General features: G+C 37.2%; 1 protein-coding gene and 1 non-coding gene across 2 annotated transcripts in view; one reads left to right on the top strand and one right to left on the bottom strand.

Moving 5' to 3' along the window:
• Positions 1-27,980, top strand: part of DYNC2H1 (dynein cytoplasmic 2 heavy chain 1) — a 180,898-nt gene that overhangs the window by 142,124 nt on the left and 10,794 nt on the right. Inside the window, exons 84-87 of the mRNA XM_074153785.1 lie at positions 8,240-8,449; positions 13,458-13,547; positions 26,637-26,746; positions 27,089-27,170. Of these exons, the coding sequence (XP_074009886.1) occupies positions 8,240-8,449; positions 13,458-13,547; positions 26,637-26,746; positions 27,089-27,170 (492 nt within the window). The remainder of the gene's footprint in view (positions 1-8,239; positions 8,450-13,457; positions 13,548-26,636; positions 26,747-27,088; positions 27,171-27,980) is intronic.
• On the bottom strand, positions 11,227-11,309 carry TRNAK-CUU (transfer RNA lysine (anticodon CUU)). The gene has a single exon. It is a non-coding gene; the product is annotated as a tRNA-Lys (tRNA).

The raw sequence follows: 27,980 nt of genomic DNA, 5'->3' as shown, positions 1-27,980 counted from the left end.
TTTGCCATTATGTTTTGAAATTTCTGATTAAATTCTCATTTAATCCATGCTAAGTGTATGATACATCATGTTTTTGTCAAAATAATCTTCATGTTGAAATCTGTGGCCTCTGAACATGGTCTGCTGTTAACTAGGTCTGTGATCCTGTAAGTAAAAGCAGTATATTTCAGCATGACACCTTCCATTATATCTTACTGGCTAGAGTTAAATATATCTTTAGGCCTGTAAACCTTCCTTTTAAGAGCTCAGATGAAACTGGTGCATATGTGTATACATACACAATCAGAAAATTAAGAGATTTTGATTGTAGTGTTTGGAAGACTGATAAATGAGGCCAGTTTTAAACAGTAAAACAAAACTGCGCTACATTAATACTCATTAACAGCACGCATTGCTGATGGCTAGTTCCTTGTCATTATTAATCATTAGCACTGCAGATTCAAAGCACTTACTCTCCCCTACTGTTACCCTCAAATCTGAAATCTCCAAGATCTCCTGTCATATGAGTTTTCAGCCCTTTACCTCTGTTCCTGAACCACAGGCTGTGTAATGCTTAGGTGGGGTTATTTTTCAGGCCGTAGCAAGTACCTTATTCTATCACTTGGCTGTTTTTCTTTCCTGCTCAATTGCCTCTTCTTGTCTTAAAGCAAAAGCAGTCCAGTCAGTTCTTCATCTTGCCCTTCCTCAGTGACCAATAGGTGACCACCAGCTTGCTGTTCATAGTTCTCAGCCCTCTCTTTCCAACCTGTGCCCATACTTCCAAGATGTTTGCTATTATCAACTTCACATCACAAAAGGAGACACCTGGTACTGAATTTCAGTTCAAACAGCAAGCTCTCCTAACAAGCTGATAACAAGTTTAAAAGGCCAATACTGGGGCCTTACATAGTTAGCATAAATCCTAGTTAGTGTGGCCTGTTCCTAGCAAGAGCAACTTTATTTTTACAGGACAACTGGGTACAAAAAATTTATATATTGTTTATTATGCTTACTGTATTATGTTTATAATATGCTTTCAAAAAAAGCTAATATTAATTAAATCTTGTGCTTAGTGTGCAGTACTTCCATGGATGCAGGAGGCCTCTGGTTTAGCTACAGGAGCAATCTGTTCTCTAAGGATTAGCAACAGCCTGACTGATTTATAATGTCTGGGTAATCTCTGGCTAATCCCTTGCAACTGAGCATCCTGCTATTCTTCAGTTTCCTCCTATGAGTCACCCTGTAGCTTCCCTGGGTTAGAAAACTGAGTGGCTAGTTTCCTTTTGACTTTTTCATTGGTTGGTTTGAAAATAGCCATTTTTTACTACACTGTATCTGAGAACTTTCTTTAGAGATGTAAAATGCCGTCTTCAATCGACGCTGTCGTAAGGGCTCAATTTGTTTTCTGGAAAATTAGGCTTCTAGCACTATTTAAGAAACCATCAAATATTCATGGCCTCACACATATTACCCAGAATCTGCATGAGACCTGTGATCTGCTGGAGTAGTGTCTAGAGGCAGAATGAGACATCTCAAACGTCAGCAGATGCCTGCCTGAATCAAGCTTGTGGTGCTTGTCTATTCTTCACCTTAATTTTGAATAGAGGAAAATGAATTATGCAGTATTTATGTGTTCTCTTTTCCTCCTCTCCCAATATTTGTAGGGTCACCATATGCATCTGTTTGATGTACATTTTTACTGCTCATAATATCTTAAAAAAAGACTCCTATAGAATCTTGAACTTTTTATGATTTTCTAATGTTTTTATGTTGTTAGCAGATAAATCTCTTTACCTTTGAAGATCTCGTTTAGAATATGATGGCCTCTGACCTTGTGTAGGATTTTTTTTGGGGACATTTGCTTGAGTGTTTCAGAAAATTTAAATAATGTTCTTTATAAAAATTAGTTTTCATAGTCTGTTCAACAAATACTTGCTTTAAGCTTTGAAAGAGTCTAGGCATCTTTAAAAATTCCCCATACATCGCTACATTCTAATTCATTATTGATAGCTCAATGAAGGCATCACGTTTGTTTTCAGAAGTTGTAAATTAAGACGTGGGCATTGGAATGAAGAAAGTAGTTCAATTGCTGCTTAAGTTAACAACCATACATTATTTTATTTATAATGGGCACAAAATATGATAAAATGATTTCCCAGATATGAAGAAGTAAAATCACAAAAACTATCTATTCCTGAAGTCTGTATAAAAATTTTTTCTCCTCAGTTTTGGAAACATTTACATTTAACTGCCCTCCTCTGGACCATCTAGGATACAGTACTCCAGGGAGGGTTTCACCAGAGCGGAGTAGAGGGACAGAATCATCTCTCTCAACCTGCTGGCCACGCTTCTTTTGATGCAGCCCAGGATATAGTTGGCTTTCTGAGCTGCCAGCGCACACTGCCGGCTCATGTCCAGCTTTTCAGCCACCAGTGCCCCCACGTCCATCTTAGCAGGGCTGCTCTCAATCCCTTCATCCCTCAACCTATATTGATACTGGGGATTGCCCTGACCCAAGTACAGGACCTTGCATTTGGCCTTGTTGAACTTCATGAGATTGTTGTTGTTGTTTTTATTATTATTACTATTATATTTTTTTTATCTATTGGATACACACAGTAGTAAAGCGTAGGGAGATGGGATAGATGCTGACAATACCTTCCATTTTATTTACAACAAGCAAATATTAGTTCTCTACCTGTCAAATGTACTTATCACTAAGGGTAGTTGGAAATAATGGTCAAGTATCTGTTTCAAACCAGTGGAACTCAGGAAGTGCCCAGTATAGATCTGAATTGAATGTAGCTAATTTATTTATAAATTCAAAGCTGTTTTTAAAATCAGCTGCTTTTTATTCCAGAGACAAAAAACTCTCAGAAGTTTGTTAATATGTAGACGAAGTTTAAGTATGTTTTTAAACACTTTTATTCCGGTGCTGAGTATGTAAATGAAGGATTAACTCAAAAAGGATTATCACAGAATCACAGAATCACCTAGGTTGGAAGGGACCCTTTAAGATCATCTAGTCCAACCAATGAAAAAAAAAAAACAAAAACAAAAAAAAAACAAAAAACCCCACACACCACACACAACCCCCCCCACACACCACCACACCACCCAACACTAATCCATATCTCCGAGCACCATGTCAACTCCTCTCTTGAATACCTCCAGGGATGGTGCCTCAACCACCTCCCTGGGCAGCCCATTCCAATGCCTGATAACCCTTTCAGTAAAGAAATGTTTCCTAATATCTAACCTGAACTTCCCCTGGCGTAACTTGAGGCCATTACCCCTTGTCCTATCATCTGTAACTTGGGAGAAGAGACCGACCCCCGCCTCTCTACAGCCTCCTTTCAGGTAGTTGTAGAGAGCGATAAGGTCTCCCTTCAGCCTCCTCTTCCCCAGACTGAACAACCCCAGCTCCCTCAGCCTTTCTTCGTAAGACTTGTGCTCCAGACCCCTCACCAGCTTCGTTGCCCTTCTCTGGACCTGCTCCAGCACCTCAATGTCTTTCCTGTGGTAGGGGGCCCAAAAGTGGACACAGTACTTTACATTATTTTACAAAGACTTTGAAAAAAGTCTTTACAAAGACTTTGAAAATAGTTATTGTACATCTAAGTGCTGATGCTTCTGAAGCATAAAAATATTTACCACTTGACATAGGTTTGTCCTGTAGAATTTACATTGGAATAATTGATCATAATCTTTTTGTGTGGACATACTTTTATCTGTACACTTTCAATAACGCATGGTGGTCAGTTCTGTGTTCTGTAATCTAATTTCCAAGTGAAAATAAAATAATAGGTAGCATTTGACTAGGTATTTCTGTGGACTGAACAAAATCTGTCTAAATAATTTAGAGTATCTAATACAGCCAAATCGACAAAGTCTATGGAATTTAGGTAGTCAGTGAATTTCAGAAATCAGGGATAAAACAAAAATTTTACCTAATATTGGCCAACATTTCACAGATCTGTAAGTGGACTATTTAACTTCTTAGTGATATGCCCACTGATTAATTATACCACATTAGAGCATGTAAAATAGTACTTGCATGTTTTCATGAGTGCAAATTGTAATCTCTCAATCACTAGTACTGAGTGCAGCTAACAGAGGCAGCAGATGCACGCAGCAGTTGGCACAGCAGTTTGTGCAGAAGAGCTTGCAGAAGACCAGCAACTTTGCTCAGTAGAGGATACACGTTCTCAGCAACGGTAGTGACATGCCACAGTGCATAGTCCCCAACTGTGGTTGGAGCAATGGACTCCTAAGATGAGAACTTTGGCTCAGACAGAGCTCCAGAAGGAGGATGGACGTCTGCAGCTCTTGAGCTACAGGGAATGCCTGATGCCTCTTCCTTAGGCTGGAGCAGCAGGAGGTGGTCTTCTAACGTGCAGGAGATGTGTTCTTGTTGAGCTGCTTGTTTCTTCCCAGCCTCCAACTCCCTAGAAAGCTGCTAGGCTGGGGGTGGGCAAGAGGTTGGGAGGGGACATAGCTGTGACAGCTATATATCATATCATCTTATTTTCTCCTCCTGTCCTGCTGAGGAGGAGAGCGACAGACCGGCTTCGTGGACATTTGGCAGCCACTCAAGGTCAACCCACCACAACTGGGCATGGCTGGGATGGTGTTAACTTTGCACCTCTAATTTAGCAGCAGGTGTGGTGCTGCTAACCCATCACAAGGGCAACAAAAACGTTTTTTATGGGTACATCAGCAACACAATGAAGATTAGGAAAAGTGTAGATCCACTACTGAATGGAAATGAGGACTTGGCCACAAAGGACAGCTGAAGTACTAAATGTTGCCTTTGCCTCTGTTTACAGGTAAGTCTGGATACAGTTCTGGGCAACCTGTGGCAGGTTTGAGCAGAGGGTTGGACTAGACAATCTCCAGAGGTTCTTTCCAACCTCAACTCTTTTGTGATTCTTTCAATAGTAGTCCTTTGTGGTCAGTTTTCAGCTATCACAGTCTTTGTGGCCAAACAGCAAAATTGGCAGAAATACTTTGGAAATTTCAGCTTTTTCATTCTAGACAGTTTGAAATGGGAAATAATTGCTATATATTAATACAGTAATTAGGACTTACATGTTGTTACTTTTTCAGAAATATTTCTGGAAATTGGCAGGACTCATTTTTCCTCTTAGTGGTGTACATTCTGCAAAGCCCTGTTAAATGGTCCTACCAGTTATTCAGACATTCTGAAATTTTTGAGCTGGGGAGTTTATTATTCTTATTATATAATAGTCTTATTTTATATATATATATATGATATAATACTCTTATTGTATTAACACTCAGATTATATTAATACTCAGATGCTCAGGATAAGTTTGCACAAAAAACTGTTTACTGAAAAAAGTGAAGCTATCACTGAATAACTGGTGAAACAAATGCTACAAAAATTTAAAAAAAAAAATCTTTCTTTATGTGGAAGGATGGCCCACTGCAATCTGTTGGCCAGGGCTGGCCCGTCAGAGTAATTCAACCAGCCTGTCCCCTGGTGCCCATCCTCTTCCCACATAACCTTCTAACATGACAGAGTGTAGATCAGGACCTGTATAAGCACTTCATTGTCACATAACTGGATCCATTGGAAATCACTGTCCAATGGAATTCAGGCGTTGCCCGTCATAGGATTGTTTTTAGAGAAACAAAAATATATCAGGATGCAATGGAGCTGCATAAGTGTTTTGTGATGTCCAAATGGCAATCTGTCATGAGCAGAGAGAGAAAGTAATCAGTGCTATATTTTTGTTGCAAGGTGAATGCATTTTCTGCCTTATTTCAGGGAAACTCTTTAGTACCTCCATGAAAGTTGGAAAGCCGCCCATAAGAAAAATTTGGAAGCAACTGTTTCAAAATGATTTTTGCTGAGTATATAATCATAAGCTGTCATGATGTGTTCTGCCTGTTCTTTTATTGTGTTTGTAAATTGAAGGCTAAGTAATTATTTTCAGAAAGTTGCATAATGCTGCAAGACAATTGCAAAAGTAGTTTTGAAAGTTAATGGCTTATTGCTCTTTTACCTAAAACATTAGGAACCTCAGCTCTAACAAAAGAACAATGTTTTTTTCACCAAGGAAGATTGGTGAAGCAGAAATATAGAGTCATTCTTTTTGTATTTTCAACACTGAAAGATTTGTGTAATAAACCGTGGGACTCATATCAAAATAATAGACAGAGAGTCTTGAAGGGGGAGGTAGAATAGGTACATAAAAAGGCCAATGGAGATTCCTAAAACCCACCACCAAAATGGAATTTTGAATCAAATGCAGAACTAGTTAGTGGAGCTATATGAGTTTATTTACATTATATTTGTTACATTTCTGAGGGGGCAATTTTCAGAACATACTGGAGTTTGAAAAAGCTTGAATTTAGGAAAGTAATGAAGAAAAGCTCTGGAGCAGCTTAGGTGAGACTATATGAAGTCTTATATTGTACTGAGACAGTAACAAATACAGAAGTGAAAGAGGGAATATGATCAAAGTCTCAAAATACACCTGATTTAATATTAGTAGCATAATATAGTATTTAATGTTAAAGATTAGAACCTATCTTCAGTTTCTTATGATAAGGAATAGCAGTCAGTACTTCAGCAGTTCTTCATCTTAATTCCCAAGGAGGTCATAAGGATATTTTTAAAGCTGATGTGAGTTACATACATAATGGATTTTAAGGGAATGTAATAGAACATTAAATGTATAAGCTGATATCGGTATTCGTGTTTAATTTTCCTATAAAAATGACAGATGGGTTGTTTTAACAAATTCTCAGGAGAAAGCATTAAAAAGAGTGATGAAATGAATATGCAATTCATAAAAGACTGTTTGTAAAGGGCAGTATTCAGGAATTTGGAGGCCTTCTGTTTTAGTAAGTTTTTTGTGAATTAAGACGGTATATGTGAAAGACTGAGCAAAGCCTGTAAGTTTCAATGTCTTTGTTCTTCCTTTTTTTGTGCCGTTAAATACTCCAATAAGAAATTATCAACCAGCTTGTGCTAGTTTTACATTACAGTTTATATATATATACTCAACAAACTATGGTCTCAGAAAAATTGAAGTGAAACTTTTCCTGTGATTTCAGGGTGCATACAAAGACAATACAAAACATAACATTTCTAAATACTGTATGTTTCTTACACTTTGAACAGTAACTTTGCTGTATACCTTTTTAATAATGTGCGAGGGAAGACCTTATCCTTCTTTTTTTCTGTCAGTCATAAACCGAAGTATCTGTAGTACTATTTCACTTATTTTTTCTCATATTTTTGCTTGGTGGTTGAGCGCAGTATGAACTTGAAACGAAAAACACGTGAAAGTTCTCCCAAACTTACAGTGCCTGGGAATGATTATGGAGGCAGGCATCCTGTGTGTTCTGGAAAGCAAGATGCCACAAGACAGTTCAGAAGTTTATTTAATCTGAAAAAAAGTAAAAACTACTTGTTATTTTAAGAAGACATATTTCAGATAATAAATTACTAGAAATTGAACATTAGCAAAACATTTTTTTCCCCAAGGCTAGGGTTTTCTTTTTGCATTTGTGCCTTGTAGAATTTTCCAATAAAGGTTTAAATTCCATAACGAATTCAGTGCACCATCTTGCCACATGGCAGCTTGGCAGTTTCAGAACACATACTAAAACATATTTATGTAATAAGATGCATATGACTTAAGATTTACAAAATTATGCCATCTCTTGAAATTATTGAATAAATTTGGATTTTCAGTGGCTGTAATGGAATGGAAGTAAGTAATAAAAATGTCAGTGTGAGAGCAGCAGTACCTGAGTTACTCAGGCTATACACATAATTTTATGTTTATTTTGTATTTATTATTTATTTGTATTTAATTTGCTTCCAGGTTGAACTAGTCTTATCAAAGCAAGAGCTATATCAGGCAGCATGGTTTATAGTACCCGATACCGTCTTGTTATGCTGAGTGCACTACTGCTTTTTATATTGACTCATTAACACAGTGATTCATCTGAGTGAAGATTTTTCAGAAATTCCAGTATTTTTGAAGCAATCGGGTAGACAGATTTGTCTTAGAAGAGCGGTGCCTTTTATTGAACATTTCATGGACAATACTGAAAGTATTATTATAGTTTTAATCCAGTGTCAGAAAAAAAGGAGTTATCTGATTTACTTCAAAACTAACAAGGTCATATGAAGCATTACGAATTAAACAAATAATGTGTTGTGTAAAATAATAGTTCCCCTGAGTTTACTAACTGGGCATCATGTGTTCTTTTTTAGAATTCTAACCTAATTCATCAGAAGGTGTCTCCTCCTGTGGAGCAACAAGGATCTCCGATCTTATCATTCATTACTCTGGAACAATTCAATGCCATTCGCCTAGTGCAAAGTGTCCATCAGTCACTTGCTTCTTTAAGTAAAGTCATCAGAGGTACCTCACTACTGAGTTCTGAAGTACAAAGACTAGCAAGCGCTCTGCTAAATCAGAAGGTAAGTTATTTTGTCATGAGTTTACATTATAAGCAATTAAAAAAACTCAAGGAAACTGAACAAAATTCTGATATGTATTTTCATGTCACCATTTGCTCTAAGTTCTTTTATTCATAGAGACTCTAAAACCGAGTTCTTTTCTAAAATAGAACCATGTTTTTTCTGGAATGAAAACCCAGAAAAATGTTGCTTTAAGTACTTGCAGAAGTTTCTGAGTATATTATACTTTCATCAAGCTTTCTCTTAAGGACAAATCCAACAAGATTAGAAGTAGTGGAATACTATTTCCATTTCAGATACCTAGATATTCAAATGCTAGATAAGTCAAATATATTAGCCAGTAGAACATGTAAATCTGTCCTTTTCTTCGTTTTTACCATTTCTTAAAATTGCAGTTTTACTGCACTTGTAGTCACAATTTGCTCTCTGCATTTATTTAGTATGGTTTATTGCCATATCACACCAGACACACTGCTTATTATAGCAACCTCTCATCTCATTCTATATTATTGATCTATGAGAAAAGCAACCAAAATTTGTACATGTACTTTCTCCATGTTTTCTGGCATCAAACTGGGCATGTTTGTAAACTGATTCATAGATTCATAGATTGGTCCAGGCCAGAAGGGACCTCCAAAGGTCATCTAGTCCGACCTCCCCGCAGTCAGCAGGGACACCCCCAACTAGACAAGGTTGCCCAGGGCCTCGTCGAGCCTTACCTTGAATGTCTCCAGGGAAGGGGCCTCAACTACCTCCCTGGGCAACCTGTCCCAGTGCTCCACCACCCTCATAGTAAAGAACTTTTTCCTAATATCCAATCTAAATCTCCCCTTCTCCAACTTAAAACCATTGCCCCTTGTCCTGTCACTGCAGGCCTTTGTAAACAGACTCTCCCCAGCCTTCCTGTAGGCCCCCCTCAGGTATTGGAAGGCTGCTATTAGGTCTCCCCGGAGCCTCCTCTTCTCCAGGCTGAACAACCCCAGCTCCCTCAGCCTGTCCTCATAGCAGAGGTGCTCCAACCCCCTGATCATTTTAGTGGCCCTCCTCTGGACCCGCTCCATCAGGTCCATGTCCTTTCTATATCGAGGGCTCCAGACCTGCACACAGTACTCCAGGTGAGGTCTCACCAGAGCAGAGTAAAGTGGCAGAATCACCTCTCTGGACCTGCTGGCAACACATCTCTTGATGCAGCCCAGGATGTGATTGGCCTTCTGGGCTGCAAGTGCACGTTGCCTGCTCATGTCCAGCTTCTCGTCCATCAGCACCCCCAAGTCCCTTTCCTCAGGGCTGCTTTCTAATACCTCATCCCCCCATCTGTATTTATACCAAGGATTGTTTTGGCCCAGGTGCAGGACCCTGCACTTGCTTTTGTTGAACCTCATGAGGTTCATCTGGGCCCACCTCTCCAGCCTGTCCAGGTCCCTCTGAATGACATCCCGTCCCTCTGGTGTATCAACACCACCACACAGCTTGGTGTCATCTGCAAACTTGCTGATGGTGCTCTCAATCCCTCTGTCTATGTCGTTGATAAAAATGTTAAACAGTACCAGTCCCAGGACGGACCCTTGAGGGACACCACTTGTCACTGCTCTCCATCTGGACTTCAAGCCATTGAGTACCACCCTCTGGGTGCGACCATCCAGCCAATTCCTTATCCACTGAACAGTCGACCCATCAAATCCATATCCCTCCAATTTGGCAAGCAGGATGTTGTGAGGGACCGAATCAAAGGCCTTACTGAAGTCCAGATAGATCACGTCCATAGGTCGTCCCTTATCTACTGACCTAGTCACTCTATCATAGAAGGCCACTAGGTTAGTCAGGCAGGACCTGCCCCTAGTAAAGCCATGCTGGCTATCTTGAATCATCTTCGTGTCCTCCATGTGCCCAAGCATGGCACTACAATTAGTGACTGTAAATGTACATGCTCTGTTATTAACAGCTAGATAATTGAATTCCAAAGATAGTCAAACATTGACATGGAACTCCGTGGTTTTGTTTCACCTTGTCCCAGTTTGAAGTAAAACCGAACCAATTTTCTCTTCTGTAACTTTACATCCTAGCTAGGCATCCTCTAACTGTCTGAAATTAATGGCATATTGTGGAGAAAACTGCTCGTTCTCAGAATGATAAGACCAATGTTTGTGCTCCATGCCAAGGAATGGTATGCAGGGAGGCCCTTGCTTATACTTATTGCTATAACAACCAAGGTCAGCCAATTTTGTTATTTGCCCCCTTAGAGGGTCGGAAACAGAAAAAATGTAGAGGGGTCACATCGGTGGGGAGGAGTGGACAGGACAGGTGACCCAAACCTGACCAACTGGGGTATTCCATCCCATCTGCCCCATGCTCAGTATAAAAGCTGAGGGATCAAAGGGTCAGCCCCTTCCTGCGATGGCCGACATCCAGAGAGGACTCTGTCTGTCCACCTGCCTTTGATCCCGATCCATGTGTTCCTGACTCCAGAGCTGGAATCCAGTTCCCATTTGTCACTGAGTCCAGTCTGGGACTTCCCCAGTGCCTGCCGGTGACGTGACTGTCATCCTGGGAGCTTGACACGGTTTTGTATATATTGTATCTATTTCATTATTTTCTTCTGTATTTTTATTTTAATATTAATTCTTCATTAAAGTAGTTTAGTTCATTCTAAACTTCTGAATCTCCTTATCTCTTTCTCCTCCTCTCTCCTCTTTTGGGGGGGGGGAGAAGGGAGGGGGAAGGGCCATCTGTGGGTCTGGTTTTGGTAAATTAGGCTGAAACCACGACAGATTTATTGGCGCCCAACATGGGGCTCGAACCCCCAACCCTGGACGACCCTGGGATTAAGAGTCCCATGTTCTACCGACTGAGCTAGCTGGGCTCACCGACACACCTGCAGCAATTGATAAATTGTGTTGATGCCAGTGCGTAGATATTGATTGGCCCTACAATGAACGATATCTCCTATTAACATCTTGCTTATCTTCATGTGAGGAACAAGTATCGTTAAAAAGACTGTTATGCATTTATTGTTCTATCAAATTTCTAATTAAACAAATTTCTAATTAAAACAATAATTAAATTCTTTGTCTTTTCAGATTTACCAGATAGCATTTGTGAGCAAAATTGCAGTAGAATTAGACTAAATTAACACTTTCATGTTAATAATCTCATTGCCTTTTTAAACACGTTTTGACAGTGTGATAGAGAACTGGTGCTAAGTACAAGTCATAGTGAATGTGAACGATACACGTAATGGCCATTTTTTAGTATTTATAGTTATATTTCTTGTTACTGAGCAAGAGAGTATGGCTTGCTTGTGTGCTTAAGCTGCACTCTTTAAACTGGAAGCAGCAGGAGCTATGAAGCTGATCACTGTTACAAAAATGTACTTAAATCTCTCACAACCATCACTTTGGTGCTTCCTGGTATGTTGAACGAAGTGTTTTTGGCATTTCGTCTGCTTACTTACCCACTTAACTTGAGACCAATCGCTTTACTGGATTGTGACCATAAAACAGTCTTTCAGCAGCCCTCCAGAGAGGCTGATACTATGCTCTTGGCGTGGCAGCTAAACTTCACCATATTTATCATCTTAAAGTGATTTGTTTCATGTATTTTCTATACGCTGTTCTTGTTTAGTTTAGTGTGGTCACATGTTCTGTAATAAAGGACTATTTTTAAGAACTTATGTTCTGAAAGCTCTGAGACTTTAAGATTATAGCAGCTGAAGAAGCTGCTAGATGACCAACAGAAATGTGAAACTCAATACATGTATGACTTCTAATTGTTTCATCAATGTGCCTTATTTGTGCAAAATTGGTATGCTACTGTACATATGAAATATGCTTCCATACTAACAATTAGCTAAGTTATTACTTTAAACTTAGAGTAATTTAGAGTAACATATTAGCAACATTAAGTGAATGCCTTCTAAATGATAGATTAGTGAGGTACCTGCATATCTAGCCAAAGAGTCTGCAAAAATGCAAGGATAATAGTTTCAAATACAGAAAGTTTTCAAAAAATCAGTTATGCAAAAAAGCATGCAGTTAACTGTGCTTTATTGATTGTCTTGTATGTATTCCAGTGAATTCAAGTTAATTTTAATTAGTGTCCATGGATCCAGGTATTTTCTGCTTTTTATCTGTAAAAGGTACACATGGAATATTTATTTTGAAACATACTTTTTCTTATGAACTTCTGTGATCGGACTGAAAATCTGTTCAGCACATATGCTATTAGATTATCAACCCCCTTGAAAATGCAACTGTAAATGTTAAAACAGTATAAGCTGTTTATTCAGCTCAGCATCTTCAGCACTGTGCAATATTCCCCAGGTAATGATTTGTATCAATGCTCTCTCACTTAAGTAGGAGAATCTTGCAGAGTCAATTTCAGTGTGCTTTACAGATTCCTGTAGAGCAGGTACAATTAATGTTTTAATCCTTATTTTAAAAGGAGGAAATCTAAGAGAGGATCTTTTAAACTTTTCTTTTTGAAGTCAGTGAGAAATTTGTATGGGGAGGTCTTGCAGGATTTTATTCTCAGGTCTTGTTCTACAAACACTTTGAGATGATGATAAAATAATCTTGCGGAGGAATTGTACCGGATTCACTTCACCACAGAGCCACTCAACTGCATGCTCAAATCTGAGGAGGCAGCAGCAAAGCACTGGGAACCTGTAGCTGCAGTTGGAAGATGGTATTGTGGCTTTCAGAGAAAGAATCAACTTAGGCCTTTTTTGAAGTGTTTGTGGAACCTCCTGGTGTTTCCTTATTGAGTAGCAGAGGTCCTTGTAAGTTCTGCATCAGCGCTGTATCACTGTGGGCCACATAAAGAATTTGCAGGAATATGGCCTTTCTATTAATGGTTGTATGCTTTGATCATTATATTACTTGTATTGCCTTTTTTCTCTGTAGATATAGTTGATCTCTGAACTATTTAATTCTGTTCAAATTGCTATCTTAAAATGTAATGAAGATGGTTTTGAAATGGATACTTTCAGTAAATATATTTTTTACTTCAGTGTCCCCTCACATGGCAAAGCAAGTGGGAAGGTCCAGAAGATCCTTTACAGTACCTCAGAAGTCTTGTAGCTCGAGCACTTGCTATACAGGTAATTTTAAAGTGTCATTTTACCTCATTACGCTGGTGTTCAGTGACATGGTATATTATGTGTATTGCACTGAAGTAGGCCTTTCCAAACACAAGTCCCAAAGAGTTTTAGAAGATGTGTAAAAAGACATGTAAAAATTTACAGGTATCTAGGTGAGAAATGTAAGGACAGTGGACTGAACAGTTTGAAGTCAGTAACTTTAAATACAGTAATGTTGTTAGTTACTTCACAATAGATATAGATCTTAGGCATTAGTCTTTTTGATGAACTGTGAGGGGAAAGATTTACTCAGATGTATCTTTACATCTAAGTCAAGACACACTCTTTAATCTGGTGAGAGACATGTAGAGAGATAAAGGAAAGCAATTCTAGTAGAGGTAACATAGAAATTAATAGAAGACTAGTCTCTGAAGCAAATAAAGACAAGATCTGCATTCTCCAGGTTTACTGGGGGTTATAATAGAAGGTGTAGAGTCTGACAACAGCTCTGTCAATCTACAGTCTGACAGTGAAGAAGAAAATTTTTAGTTAAGGTAAATTTATCTATGCTTTAATTACCAGCAGAGGAATTTTTAAGGTAATAGGCAGACAAATTAAAAAGGAGTTTATTTAAATTAATTAGTATTTAAGGAAAGAGTTTTAATCATGTTGGATACATAGAGAGGAAACTGCGAGAACCTTCCAGAAAGAAAGATCCCTTTAGGAGGGACAGATCTTCTGTTACCTCCAGGCAAGAAATGGAAAGCTACTGGTTTTGACCTTGATTAACACAGTCCACAGTCTTGTCCAGTGGGATATGAAGAATATTTCCGTGAAAGTGTTGACTGTCAGTTTCAAAAGGAAGATTTGAGGGGAACATTATTTCTAGGCATTACTTTTTCTAAAGAAATCATCAAATGGGTGGTTCCGAATTATTCATAAGATTCTTGTTATGCAAACCATCTTTGGCTAATGTTATTTTTCTCTATCCTTTCCTTCACAAATAGGCTCAAATTATAAACAATAAAGTGTAAATATATATAGCAACAAGTAATAATGCATGTTTAGATGTGACGTTGATCATATAACTAGGGTTGAACTTCCTCCCTTCTGACTGCCTATTATAGTCATTGTTATTTAAAAGCATCACTTGTGGCTGAGTCAGCAGTGTTCATAATCTTCAAGGTTACCTTGCAGTTTGTGACTTTCACTTTTATTTGGTTGTGACCAAACTGCATGCGATTTTCCTTACTTATATGAACATTTCCTAATGGAAATCTGAGATTAGAGTTTCAGCTTCTCTGTGGAGTACATCTCCCATACAAAGTGGAGATAATGTACCAGAGTGTAATAGATGAGTTTTCAATCAAGCATATTCAAGAAGTTTTTATTCCCATATATTACTCCAGTCAACCATGGACAAATGTGCTGCATAATGCTACCACGATAGTAATATTCCTTTTTCATTGTTCAAACTGCTGACAATATTTTACATTTAGATTACTAATTTTTATGTAAAGCTATTATGAAGAAATAATTTACAATTTTAAACACCTATTTACTGTAAGAGAGGAACAGATTATTAAGACAGAGCTTTATAGTAGATATTTAACTGTATCCATAAGCAGTAAATTGTGTTAGGTTTTTTGTTAGTGACAATAGAATGTAGTGCCAGGTGGCCAGATACTGGTTATTATATTTTTGTGTGATTTTTTTTTTTTGCTGTCAAATGTGTAATACAGTTATATTTGAAGTAATTTTTAATAATACATTATCAGTCCATTTTGCTTCTCAAGCTTCTAGTCAGATCACATCTGAAATACTATTTTTATGTTTTTATTTCTGGATGTATTTTACCAGAAAATGTTCATTATTTCTAATTCTGCATTTCAGTTGAATCACATTTTTCCTTAAGTGTGATTCTAATTCATGTTTATGCGTATTACACCAAGATTTTGATTAGCCTTGATTATTTTTAATTAACTTCCCTTTTTTGTGACTTTTCATTATTGATTGTATAAATGCAATTTATCATTAGTTAATTATGAATTTAGTATTCAAAAATTCAATAAAGGCTTCAATGAAGATTTCTCATAACTCTGAAAATTATCTTCAGATTTATATTTCAATAAAGGTCGTATCTTGTATTGGTTTAATTTTATATGACCAACTCTATCGTTGGGGTTTTTTTTGATAGTTTCCCATACCTCCCTCTGTTTCATTCACTATAAGGCAGTAACTTCTACCTTCACTATTTGAGACAGGTTTGATTTAGGTATTTTTCAAGAGGAAAATAGAAGACATTGAAACATCAAAGTTGTACTGAAAGATTGCATCTACTAAGGATGCAGCAAGTCTCAACTTAGGTTATTACTTAAAGGCTGCCTTGTAAAGATGTTTGCTGCCGGTGCAGAAAATAATAAAACCAACTGCTTTATTACAAACCTTTAATGGGATGGGGAGGAGCCCAAAATATAGGCCGGATGGTAGAGTAATTATAGCAGAATTTGTAGAAGTGTAAAGATGTTCTGAGAGCATTACACAACAACGGACAGAAAAACAACAGGTGTTTCATTTTCTCAGGACTGAATTCACTCACTAAAAGCAAAATAAAAAAAGGAAATCTGCCTACTTAAAATGTATATACATAATCAGTATATACAGTATATACATAATGCAACAGAGCCATGTTTTGCTGTGTCTTGTGTTGTGGTGATGGAGCTGTTGGATATATGTGGATTTCTGCCCAGATGGAAGTTCTGATATTTGGATGTTAACTTTTGCTTTAAATTAAAACAAAAGCTCTGTGTATTGAACATTTTTCTAAGATGGAGAGTTCTGAATACTTTAAATTAGCAATGCTGACATTGAACTTTACAATGTCATGTTTCAGCTTGTCTGTCTACAGTGGTTTGTTTGCTATCAACATTAAGATATGAAGCTTATGAATCATCATGGATCTTTGTGTTGATAGTAATTCTTGGTCCTTGTACTCCCAGCTTCCTCATGGTGGCACCTTAAATGTGTTCTGTGGTTTCCCTCTCTTGTGGTACATGATTTGGCTCAGCACCACCTTCCCCACCTTGTCTTTGTTCCTCTGATCGCTCTCTCTGTTTGGACAGCTGTTGTCTAAGTATCTGTACAGTGCAGAATACTTCAGAATTAGAATTCTAATATTAAAGCACAAAATTCATAAGAATATTGTGTTTTAAATCCCCCTATTCCATTATTTTAATCCAAAGTTCAGAATGCTATGAAAAATCCACCTTATTCTGAAGAATTTGTGTTTTTCAGTCACTTTTCTTGGCTTCTCCTCTTCAGCTGTCATGAATATCAAACCAAAAATAATGTTATCTGCTAAGATCCTGAGTCTTAATTGGTTTTGACAACCCTCATCATGTTGCCGTGTGATTTCACTTTGTTCAGAATTTATCAGCCAGGATATAACTTTCAAGACCTTTTATCTAAGTGATAACTGCTTGGTAGAAATTGGAAATTTGCAAGTACTGCTATAAAAATGTTGATGCTTTCTCTGTGTCTCATGTAGAGAGATTTGTAATGTAATGTAATCCATTTCAAAAGAATTTAGCACCTGTTTATTAAACTCTCAGAATTCTAAGCACATTTAGTGAGAGTAGCTATTCCTTTTTAATTTTTAAGTACTACCTTGTAAGCAGAAGTTTCAGCAGCTTCCTTTATCATACCACTAACCAGTTGTTTAGCTCTCTGATTGTAGAATATTGATTGCAGAAGGTGATCACCCATAAAAATATTTTGTAAGTGTTGCATAAAAAAGAAGAAAACCCCAGGTCATTGTCTCTATGCACTTTCTGAGAAATTATTTTATTTTAAAGAAAATTATCTTTTTTTTCTAACCTCGGTTTAGATTTAAAAGAACTAGACTTAGTGTTCTGTAATTTCTCTATGGGTGCAAGTTAGTATTTATATACTCCATAAATTATAAGAAACTGTACCATGTGTTATACTGGATTTAGAGCTGTTGATATGCTTTATTTAATATAATAAAATAACCAGCATTCATTGATTTTTCTCTTTAAGCCACAAGATACTTTTTCACAATACAGGAAGAAATCTGAAAAGATACAATGATATTAATAAAACTGTATGCATTTGAATTGTTAAAATTGAATATGTAGATTGCTCAGTTTCTAATAATTTGTTTTTCACCGTGTCTCTTTCCTTTATCATGGACAAAGCTGTATGCAAAAGAGAAAGTAGAGTAAAATGGATAGTCTTGTCTGACAAACACTCAAGCAAAAAAAGGTTAATTATGGTACAAGTGGCAGAAAAGGATGTTATTATCATTTGCATATGAAAATGAGTTTCCTTATGTTGTGCTGTCAAAGACTTTGGTAATTTTAAATTCCAGCCATTAGTAAATGAGAAGGCTGCAACACATGGCAATTCACCAATTTGCAGGTACATTCCATCAGTCTGCTTTCCTTTATTCTAGACAACTTGATTGCAGTAACTAGCTCTTCTGATTAGCACTATATTGACAAAAATAGTGTATCTACTAGTAATTAGCAATTTATTCAAAATTCTTTATTGTTTCATTTATAATTTTGATTTCATAGTCATACATGCATACATAGAAATAAATTTCTTAGAGTAATAAGACAGCTTTCTAGATGTTAACAGACATCTTAACAGACAGACTTAACTAGATGTTACTGTGGTTCTGTTTGGAACTGTAGATGTGTAGATGGTGGGAACTGGCTTGGTGAAATAGTTTACAAAATATTTCATCTTTTGATATGAGATTTGAATTGGTCAAGATCAATATTAATATGTGTCCTAGTTTGAAAAAATAACTATTCCTCAAATAACATTTGCAGATATATGTTAAAAAGTAAGCCCATTTTCTAATGCAAAGACATTGCCATTCCACAAGCAAGCATCATCCCTAATTAGCAGTCTTTTTGGCATTTGTTTGGGGGAAGGCAGAAATGTAGCTTCATGTTGACTTATCTTTCGGTCTTTGAAGGAGATTCCATATAGCTGAATTTGAAATGATAGCGTAGTTTCTCTACAAATATAAAAAAGATTTAAATTTTCAGAGTTGTTAAAGTTTCAGAACCTGTGATCTCAAATTCAGTTTGTGAAGGAAAAGCTTCATGAGATTAATTTTTGACTAAGTCTTTGTTTATCTGTTGTGTGTGCAGTAATTCTACTCTTGGGAATTCGCAATCAAATAAAGTAACCAGTGAGGACACAGGTGCACTCAGCACCTCTGTTGCCATGACTGTACTTTAAAACTGGAGTAAACACAGAGGCATTCTGGTTTGGCGGTTCTGGAGGTTTTTTTTGGTCTTAGTAGAGTTCTTCTTGGTGTAGTCTTTGTTTTCACATGTTCAGCAAAGTACATCATTGGGGAAAAAAAGCTCCCAAATTTTAAGTCAAAGGAGAAGTTAAGTCAAAGTTTGAGGGCTGACCTGCTGGAGAGCAGCTCTGAGGAAAAAGACTTAGGAGTCCTGGTGGACAATAGGATGACCATGAGCCAACAATGTGTCCTTGTGGCCAAGAAGGCCAATGGCATCCTGGGGTGCATCAGGAAGAGTGTGACCAGCAGGTCAAGGGAGGTTATCCTCCCCCTCTACTCTGCCCTGGTGAGCCCCATCTGGAGTACTGTGTCCAGTTCTGGGCTCCCCAGTTCAAGAAGGACAGGCAACTGCTGGAGAGGGTACAGCAGAGGACTACAAAGATGATTAGGGGCCTGGAGCTCCCTTACGAGGAGAGGCTGAGGGACTTGGGTCTTTTTAGTCTAGAGAAGACTGAGGGGGGATCTGATCAATGCTTATAAATACTTAAAGGGTGGGTGTCAAGAGGAAGGGGCCAGTCTTTTTTCAGTGGTGCCCAGTGACAGGACAACAGGAAATGGGCACAAACTTGAATATAAGAAGTTCCACCTAAACATGAGGAGGAACTGTTTGCAGAGCACTGTAACAGACTACCCAGAGAGGTGGTGGAGTCTCCTTCTCTGGAGACATTCAGAACCCTCCTGGACATGTTCCTGTGCAACCTTCTCTAGGTGGACCTGCTCTGGCAGGGGGGTCGAGCTAGATGATCTCCAGACGTCCCTTCCAACCCCATATCATTCTGTGATTCTGTGAGAAGAGTTCTTAAGAGGAATCTCTAAACTATTGTGTGAATAGGGTGCTTAGTTCCCCATTTTAGGCATGTAAGTGATGCTTCAAGGCAGGAAAGGTAAATACCCTCCTGCTCTATAGTATGTTTCCCAGTGTATTCAACTGAATACTATAAATAGCAACTTAATGTGAATGTGTGCCCTTAAATGGAGGAGAATACAGGAGCACATCTGCAGGCAGTGATATTTTAAAATTGTTAATTCCATGTAGTCACTCTGAGCTAAGAGAGTTATGATCCAATGAGGAATCTGTGCTCTACATCTGAGCTTGAGTCTGAAAATTCCCATCAGGTTTGTATTGTTTTACAGTGTTGTATATGTTTTTGCATACACATACAATATATTTTCTTATAGGCGCTCTATAATTACCATTTTCAATGTAATTTAAAATATTTCCTATCCCATATAATAAATTTACTCAACTGAAATTATCTACATACCAGGCAAAAAGCAGTAAATAATTTCAAACTAAACCAAATCTTGTTCATTATTCAGATGTGTAGATTATAAAGCTAGAAAAAAAGATTTATTTGGTCATGTATTCATGTATTTTATTCTTATCGGACTGACAAAGTCAAAATTGATGGTTTGAATATATCAAGAGAAGAATCACTCAAGTAAAAAATACAGTAAAATACTAGTAGAATAATAAAAATAAAATTATGTTGCTTATTAACTGCAAATTTGTTAAAAATTTGTGTCATCCAAGATATCATGATACTACAGAAATGCAAAATTCTTAATGAAATTATTAAAGGTCAAAGGGACCTCTTCAGCATTCTCTTAGCCCTCAAGAGTGTCAGGACATCTGAAAGGGATCTACGGCTTTGATGATGAGCTGTTTTGTTGGGGTTGGCCACAATAAAAAATTTCCCTTTCTGGTTTAAAGAAAGGCTTTACGGGCTTCAAATAGCTCATAGACTGTACTTGCGGTACCTTCACTCTAAATGCCTTGGCTTTACTATGTAGAAACAAACAGCAATCCATACCAGCTTATTACACCAATTAAAAAAAAATATCTTTATTAATTTCTGTGACCACAGAAGTTATGCTTGGTTGAACAAACCATTTCATAGTCTGAGCAGTAATCCCATGTTGCAGCGTTCCGTTCAGGGCAGCGTAAGCAGCTTTAGCACGAGCCAGCACGGTGTGTCCCGGGGTGCTGTGTCACAGACATGGCCATGCATTCATACAGTTCCTTTGTTTAGGCTGGGGTTGCATCAGCTGCTCTTTCCATCCTGTGATCTCTGTTTCCTTGTAGAAAAATAGATTTCCTTCTTTGCCTTTTCATTGTGGTATATTTTGGGATGTGTACACCAAAGAGTTAAACAACTTCTGATTAGATTGCTTTAGTGGGTTTGATAAACTTTGCATACATATCTGAGAGTTAGGTTAAGCCTTAATAGTTGCTAAAGGAGGAGAGTTCTGTGACACAGGCATGGCTGAGAGATTTTCTTTGAATTTTGACAGCCTCAAGAGAGGGTGTTAGCAGAAAATAAATGACTGGTAAACAGTAAAAAAAAATAGAAAAAAAAAAAAAGAGAGAGACTGATGACTGCAGTCGGAGGGGTCATTGTTTCAGAAGAGGAACAAGGAATGGGAGGGCGATGCTTAATGGAAAATCTGTATCTCATATGATGTTGACCAGAGAAAATTAACAATAGCAAAATAAGCAGTTCTCTGTTGGCTCTCTGTAACATAGCCTTCAAGTTCATACTATAAAACAAATTACCGCAGTGCTTCCCATCATTACTAGTGCCTAATTTATTGAGTATTCTGTACCCCTGTTTAGTCACACCAGCACCATTGCAATATAGATTTCAGTATCCCTGTTTCAGAGCTCTGCAAAGGAATTCTGTCTGATGCAGTCCTGACTTTGCCCAAGGCTTATGGTCGGCAGCTTGTCTGTTATCTGCAAATGAATATTTTGTGCCACTGTTTTCCCTGCCCCACAAGTTCTTACCAGTGGAGGTGGGAAGTAGGACCACACTCTCTTTCAGAGGGACAGGACTCTGAAGTTTCTTCAAATGTTTGTCCCTTTTGCTCTGCATGTTTTGTAGTTTTTGGTTCTACCAAGGAGTAGTTCCAGCTCTTTTACTTCCATTCCCAATTATACTCTACATAACTGCAAATGCAGTCTAACACCTGTAACTGGTGTATTTAGTTGTAGAGAAAGAAAAGACTATAAGGTGTGAAGCATAAGAGTATTGTCTAACCGGGTGCTGTGTTTAGTGACCATCTAGGAAATACCTGAAAGTAGATATTTTTGGCATACATCAATCATGAACTTGTCAGTATGATGTTACAGTTCTTATGCAACATCATCATTCTGATATCCTCATTAAATGTAAGAAACAGCAATTCATGGAAAGTTAAGTTCCTGTTTTGATAAAAATAAATCAGTACAGTAGCCAGAATGAGATCACATTTGTTAATGCTTCCCTCAGCTGTGCCTTACTGCACATCTGCTCCTGGCACATTGATAGCTGGCATGTTGATGCTAATGGACTCAGAATTTTTATGCTCTAACACTGTGGTATTGTGTTAGTATTCAGACTTCCTGAACAAACGGGGTTTCCAAGGCATGTCAAACTGAAATAAAGAAATAGTGCTATTTTATTTAAAGCACTAACTAGCAATTTTGGTCTGCATGCTCTAACATAATAATAATAAAAAAAGAAAAATAAAACAAAACTATTTTACAACAAAAATAAGACTCCAAATTAAATTCCTGTGTGAATCACCATTTGAAAGGTAGTATGTGTCAACACCTTATGATATACCTGAAATACTGCAATATTGACATGTTCACTTAGTAAAGGATAACTAGCTCAAGGATAGTAGCTCAGGGATTTCACATTTAAAAATTGACATTAAAAAAAAGTTACAAGAAGGGAGCAAATTGTTGTATGCCACTTGCTCCTGAGAAGCTACGCATTACCCCCTCTGTGCTCAATGCTAGAAAAAATACCTCTATTTCATTTCTTTGCAGTGTAGCACAATTACCCCTGCTGGCATTTACCACTGAATGCCAACTCTGGGGAGCACACCTCTGGAACTGCACTGTGAGGAAAATAGGACTCCAGCATAACTGCTCGATTGACCTTTGTTTAAGCTAAACTCTGGTTAACTGAATACTGACTCCCCTGGCACTGCTACTCACCATCGTTTGCTCTCAGACTTATACAAAGTCCTGCATTTTCCCCCCCTGGTAACTATGAATCCCTCTAAAACTAGTGGAAAAACAGAACGGTACTCTATGGTTTCTGACTCAGCGTATTCATATAACACTGAATACAAGTTTCCATCCAGGCACAGAAAGGAATCACATCTATAGTGATTTATGTGATTTTCTCTTTCAGTGAAAGTTCTCTTCTGAGACCACACCAAGGGAAAAACACAATAAAAGAGAATACATCCGAAATTAATTAAAACAGGTGAAGGAAAAGTACTTGATTCATTGTAGAGGAGTTCTGTGATCCTGAAGTTGTATAAATGATAATGTGAAAATCTGGCAGCTTCTTTATTCCTTCTGCTGTTCGGTATGAGGTGCTTAGTTTGCTTTGGGATTATAGAAGATAAGGAAGGCTTCTTTCTGAAAATGGAATAGATGATTCTTGGATGTTAAGATACATGAAAAAATATTATTTGAACCACCCGAGACTGCACTTAGAGATTTATTTTTGTAAAAAAAAAAGTAACATCCTTTTATTTTACCAAACAGAACCTTACACTGATTGAAGTTCTGAAATATCTTGCTAGGAATTGCTTTGCGAGCATTTTAGGTATTACTGATAAGTTTTGATATTACATTTATAATAAGCATATGCTAAATTAATCTATCATGGACAGTTCAAACTTAAATTCTTAGTTTCATTGTAGTAATAAGAAAGATTCAGAAAATACTGAAATAATGAAATATTGAAATACTGAAAAAAAAAACCAGTTGCAAAGAATAGTGTAACATTTTTTTTACCTTGTTTTGTAATATAAATCGTTTTGAGGTTAGGATATTTGGACTTGTAGACCACATTCTTGGTATAGTAGAAATTGTTGATACAATGTGAATTTATTTTTAAAAATAAGTTATACACCATTTCAGCTTTCATATACCTTTTTCCAGATGTTACAGCTTCCATATCTAACCAAAGATGTATCATTAATTCATACACTGAAATCTGCTTTTAGTGAGTTTAGATCGTGACTATTAGCTGTTTTGAAGAAGAAAAACAAATCCTGAAGTGCAGGAAATGTTAAAGACCATATAACGGGAGGTAGGAGTGAGGGGGCAGTCGGGAGAGAATGGGTATTGGCCTGAGCCACAAAGAGACAAGTAGCTGGATTTTACACCGTCTTGGAGCTGCTGGTCATTTTCTCACTGTAATCCAGCTGGCAAGTGACAAATGCATGGATTATTTTAGCCAACTTGGCAGGAAAGGCAAAGTTTTCTACTGAATCAGTGATGGAAATAGGCCCTTTACACTGAAAATGCTATGTGGCCATCCAAGATCCATGGAAAGTCAAACAACTTTGCATCACTTTGACAAATGAAGGCAATGTGTGTTTTTATTGGAATTGGGATGGGAAAGGGAGAGGAAGATATTATAGCTAATCTCTTACAGGATTTCAGCTTTTCAAGAAACATCATTTCAGCCTTTCTACAGCTTAACTTAAACTTCCTTCCCTTCCAGACCTGATCTCTTCCAAGCGTTATGGCAGTGACAGTGGATGTACTGGTGACAAATGATCCATTTAATAGAGCGGGGGGGTGTCTTTTGAGACCATAACAGTTCCCCAACATGCAGCCATGTGGTCATATAAGACAAAAAGGAGAATTAAGCATAAAGATATTTTTTACATTTGTGTTGTAAAATACATTTTGTTATCATTTGTTACATTTTTAAAACTTATTTATTGAACAGCTGTGAATGAGCTATGTCTTCAGCTTTATGTAGAGCAGTAGAAGCAATTATGAACTTCACTTTTGTGATCTAATGAAAGTTTTTGTTATTGTGTATTTCCTAGTGTTACTTAATTATCTGAGTTCAGAATTAATATCACCCATACTGGTCTTTTAATTGGGTGGATTATAAGCATCTATGTTCCTGACAGTGTTTCTCTTTAGCAATTACATTAAAAGTTTATTTGATGACAGCAATAGAATGATTATATTAAATACAAGTTGGAATGATTGTGTCTACTTTTATTATACAAAACAATTTACAGAATCTGTCCTAACCAGAATGCGGAGTTACTGCTATATGATAAAACAGATTGTTATATTAAGTCATTAGAAGAATCATGCAGACAAGAGTCATTAAGTGGGTACATTTAGCTAATGAAAATGGAAAGGAAAAATCTCCTAAATGATTAATAACCATTTGGGTTGAGGGTTCATAACTGATGTTGTGACAGATAAAAAATCACCGATTAAATGTTTGAACATGGTGGAAACATTATGGAGATGTGTCTGACAAACTGACAAAATAAAATAAAGTTCACTGAGTGATACGTATTTGTAGTTTGGATGATTTTGTCACTACCACGATGCTTCTATGGAATTATTCAGTAGTTCAGTAGTTCAAAGAATAGAGTACTTTTTAAAGAAGATATGGATGCCTGGCAGGTGCATTGTGTAATGAGAGTGTAGCTTTCAAGGTTTTTTATTCAGTCACAAAAGTAATTTCATAATCTTCTAGTAGTTGGTATTTAGAAATGAGCGTGGTTTGTCTTTCTCTGTTTAGTAATAGCATGCGGAATCTTAGTCTCTGATTATCTTTTGGCTGAGTGCTAAACATCAGGGGTTTTGTGCAGAAGCATATGGCTTGCAACTACTTATAGAGTAGGTTATACAGTAACTTAACATTTATGCTACAATACCATAGTCAGGACTGTGACTATACCGTGTAAAGAAATCGTACCAAAGATGTACAGTATAAAAGTTTCAAAACATAGGATTTTGAGTGTGGACTGTTACATACCCACTCAGGTGCCTAAATAACTCATGTGAAGGTAACAAATTCTTTAGTCTGAGATTGCTAGTGTTTTGAGGATCAAACTCGGATTTCGTTACTTAAGACACATGGTTTATCAAGACTGCAAGGTGCAATGTGTGTCTCTTTTCTGATGTTGGCACATAATGCGTTGCGTTGATGGGAAATTCCAAGCTTGTTGCTCCTACTGACAGGCTTCACAGCTGCATGTAAGCCAGGGTGAAAGGAGTAGGCTGGGGCACGTGTTCTGTAAGGATAATTGAGGCCAGTTGTTCCCCCCACCTCTATTAGTTTCATGTATTAACAAATATAAGAGAGGCCAGTTTTTATCTTATCAGAAATTCTGTAAAGTCGTGTCTCAGGTTAATACATCTGAAACATCTTTTGAAACTCGTCAACCTAATACTGAGATGTTAAAAAAAAATATAAGTACTCATAAAAACTCTTGCTGCAGATGGAAAATCAGGTGTTTATTGAATTTAATATGCAGTCTAGACAAAAGAATGATCTTAAAGCATACTTGAAAGGAATGCAATTATTTGCCTGAACTCAGTAAAGCAAAGACAGTAATGACAACCATTTTGATGGAAGACATAAACTGTCCTGTTAGTAAAGGTGAAATAGGGTTTCAACAGAATGTTAGAAACTTGATAAAAGTTTCATTGTACCAAGTGGACTGCACTATGCAAAGAATGGAACAGAAGTTTATTTAGAATGGATGAGTCACATTACACATAAACTGCTGGTTTTCCATATACTTTTAAAGGGTGTTAATTTTCTGCTTACCAGTTGAAATAATAGAAATTAATATTAATCTTTGAGGTTACAGGATATTTCCACAAACATTTTTCATTAATTGTAATAATTGACAAACCACATCAAATCAAAATGTTGAAAAATCAGGCAATAACTTTAAGATTCTTCGTTTTCTTTTTTTTTTCCTTTTAGAGTTGGGTAGAAAAAGCAGAGAAGGAGAAACTGCTGTCAGATACCCTTGACCTTTCAGAGCTATTTCATCCAGACACATTTCTCAATGCCTTACGCCAGGAGACTGCAAGGTGAGGGAAAAATAATCTACCTGTTTATGTGTGCTAATGTTCGATTGTTCCTCTGTGTGAAGTTGGTTACTTCATTTTCCAGACACAGACACAACAAATTATGTCAACTGCTGTCATTAGTCATTTCATTTTTATTACTTGCACTGAAATAGAATAGCTAAGAGTTGTCTAAAAGCTGTTTGGTTTTTTTTGGGGGGGTGTTAGATGAAATTAAACATGTATTTTTCTTCAGAAACTTAATTTGGTATGGTACTCATTGAAAATATGTTGGTTTGGAGTTTGTTTTTCATTTCCTGTTATTATTTGTCTCTAAGATTTATCGTATATATGTTTCCCTTGCAGAGTAATGAGCTGTTCAGTGGACAGCCTTAAATTTACAGCATCATGGAAAGGACGAATACAGGAAGGCAAACTCCAAGTTAAGGTATTTTATTAGGATGTTTTACTAGGATTTTACTAGGACGTTTTATTAGCGTAGTCCAAGTCATCTGTCCATAAACTATCTGGAAAACTGAGCTATAAATACATTGGTGTACCTGACATCCAAAGGCTGTGGTTAATGGTATACAGCTACAAAAATGGTAGTGCAAAAATTCTGCAGTAATGGGAGAAAGACGTTTCCTTTTTACCCCTCCCTAGTCACAGTGCTTATTGAAAATTTAAAATTATTCTTGCTCCATTCTCTTCATCCACCCATACAAGTTGAAGCTGCTATTCCATTAGTTAATACCTAACTGCTGTCCAGAAAGTAGTTAGAAGACTTGTGGCATGTATCAAGAGGAAACGTAAAACCGTAAGTCTGAGGCCATGTGTTAGCATTTGTTGAATCACTGAAATGAGGATTCTAAGGAAGTAAACAAACCAAAGTAAACTATAATATATGACTAGCTTTTGATATGGTAAAGACCCAGCATTTTTTTAGTGGAAACTTAGAGTTACAGCCAGCAGCCCTAACAGGAGCTTTGACAGCAAACAAGAGATGAATATTCAAATGGTTTAGTTAAGTTCTTAACATTTCAGGTGGCGCTGCCAGTTTGATTGAATTCAGATCTTTCTGCACCTATTTTATACTTAATTTTCACAAAATAAGTTCTCTATGCTATGTCTATGTTGGTGCCATGATAATGCTGCGTAACTTAAAGTGCCCAAAGTTCAGCAGAGAGCACAACACTTACAACTGCATTCTCGCAGAAACACAAATGGTGCAGGGCACTCGCCCCGTGACTGCGTACTG

This window comes from Numenius arquata, chromosome 1 (assembly GCF_964106895.1).
Source record: "Numenius arquata chromosome 1, bNumArq3.hap1.1, whole genome shotgun sequence".
Lineage (NCBI taxonomy): Eukaryota > Metazoa > Chordata > Aves > Charadriiformes > Scolopacidae > Numenius > Numenius arquata.
This window is presented reverse-complemented; position numbering and strand designations above follow the sequence as displayed.